Source organism: Chiloscyllium plagiosum, unplaced genomic scaffold (genome assembly GCF_004010195.1).
Source record: "Chiloscyllium plagiosum isolate BGI_BamShark_2017 unplaced genomic scaffold, ASM401019v2 scaf_8882, whole genome shotgun sequence".
In the NCBI taxonomy this organism is placed as follows: domain Eukaryota; kingdom Metazoa; phylum Chordata; class Chondrichthyes; order Orectolobiformes; family Hemiscylliidae; genus Chiloscyllium; species Chiloscyllium plagiosum.
This window is the reverse complement of record NW_025213252.1, coordinates 20,579-21,360: the sequence shown is the minus strand read 5'-3', so window position 1 is coordinate 21,360 and position 782 is coordinate 20,579. Positions and strand designations below refer to the sequence as shown.

Sequence of the window (782 nt, the reverse complement as noted above, 5' to 3'; positions counted from 1 at the left end):
GGGAGGGAATGGGGAAGGGGTTTGGGGTCCATTGGGGACGGTGTAGAGCGGGAGGGAATGGGGAAGGCGTTTGGGGTCCATTGGGGATGGTGTAGAGCAGGAGGGAACGGGGAAAGGGATGAAAGACTCTGTTCTCCTCTGTCTCCAGTTACTGTGTGCCCTCGGCAATGATACTGTCAACCACATTTACGAGGCTGAGACAGAACATTCCGGCATGACTAAGCCTACAGCGGAGAGTTCACGGTAAGGACAGTGTAGAGGGAGCTTTACTCTGTATCTAACCCCCCTGTCCCTGAGAGTGGGGGGGACGGTGTAGAGGGAGCTTTACTCTGTATCTAACTCCCTGACCCTGGGAGTGGGGGGACGGTGTAGATGGAGCTTTACTCTGTATCTAACCCCCTGTCCCTGGGAGTGGGGGGACGGTGTAGTGGGAGGTTTACTCTGTATCTAACCCCCTGTCCCTGGGAGTGGGGGACGGTGTAGAGGGAGCTTTACCCTGTATCTAACCCCCTGTCCCTGGGAGTGAGGGGGGGATAGTGTAGAGGGAGCTTTACTCTGTATCTAACCCCCTGTCCCTGGGAGTGGGGGGACAGTGTAGAGGGAGGTTTACTCTGTATCTAACCCCCTGTCCCTGGGAGTGAGGGGGGGACGGTGTAGATGGAGCTTTATTCTGTATCTAACCCCCTGTCCCTGGGAGTGGGGGGGGACGGTGTAGTGGGAGCTTTACCCTGTATCTAACCCCCTGTCCCTGGGAGTGGGGGGACGGTGTAGAGGGAGCTTTA

At 57.0% G+C, this 782-nt stretch overlaps 1 protein-coding gene across 1 annotated transcript in view; it reads left to right on the top strand.

The window, feature by feature from the left end:
• The window catches only part of LOC122547584 (arf-GAP with coiled-coil, ANK repeat and PH domain-containing protein 2-like), a 10,497-nt gene extending 10,250 nt beyond the window's left edge, over positions 1-247 (top strand). Inside the window, exon 5 of the mRNA XM_043686194.1 lies at positions 149-247. Within this exon, the coding sequence (XP_043542129.1) occupies positions 149-247 (99 nt within the window). The remainder of the gene's footprint in view (positions 1-148) is intronic.
• The last annotated feature ends 535 nt before the right edge of the window (positions 248-782 follow it).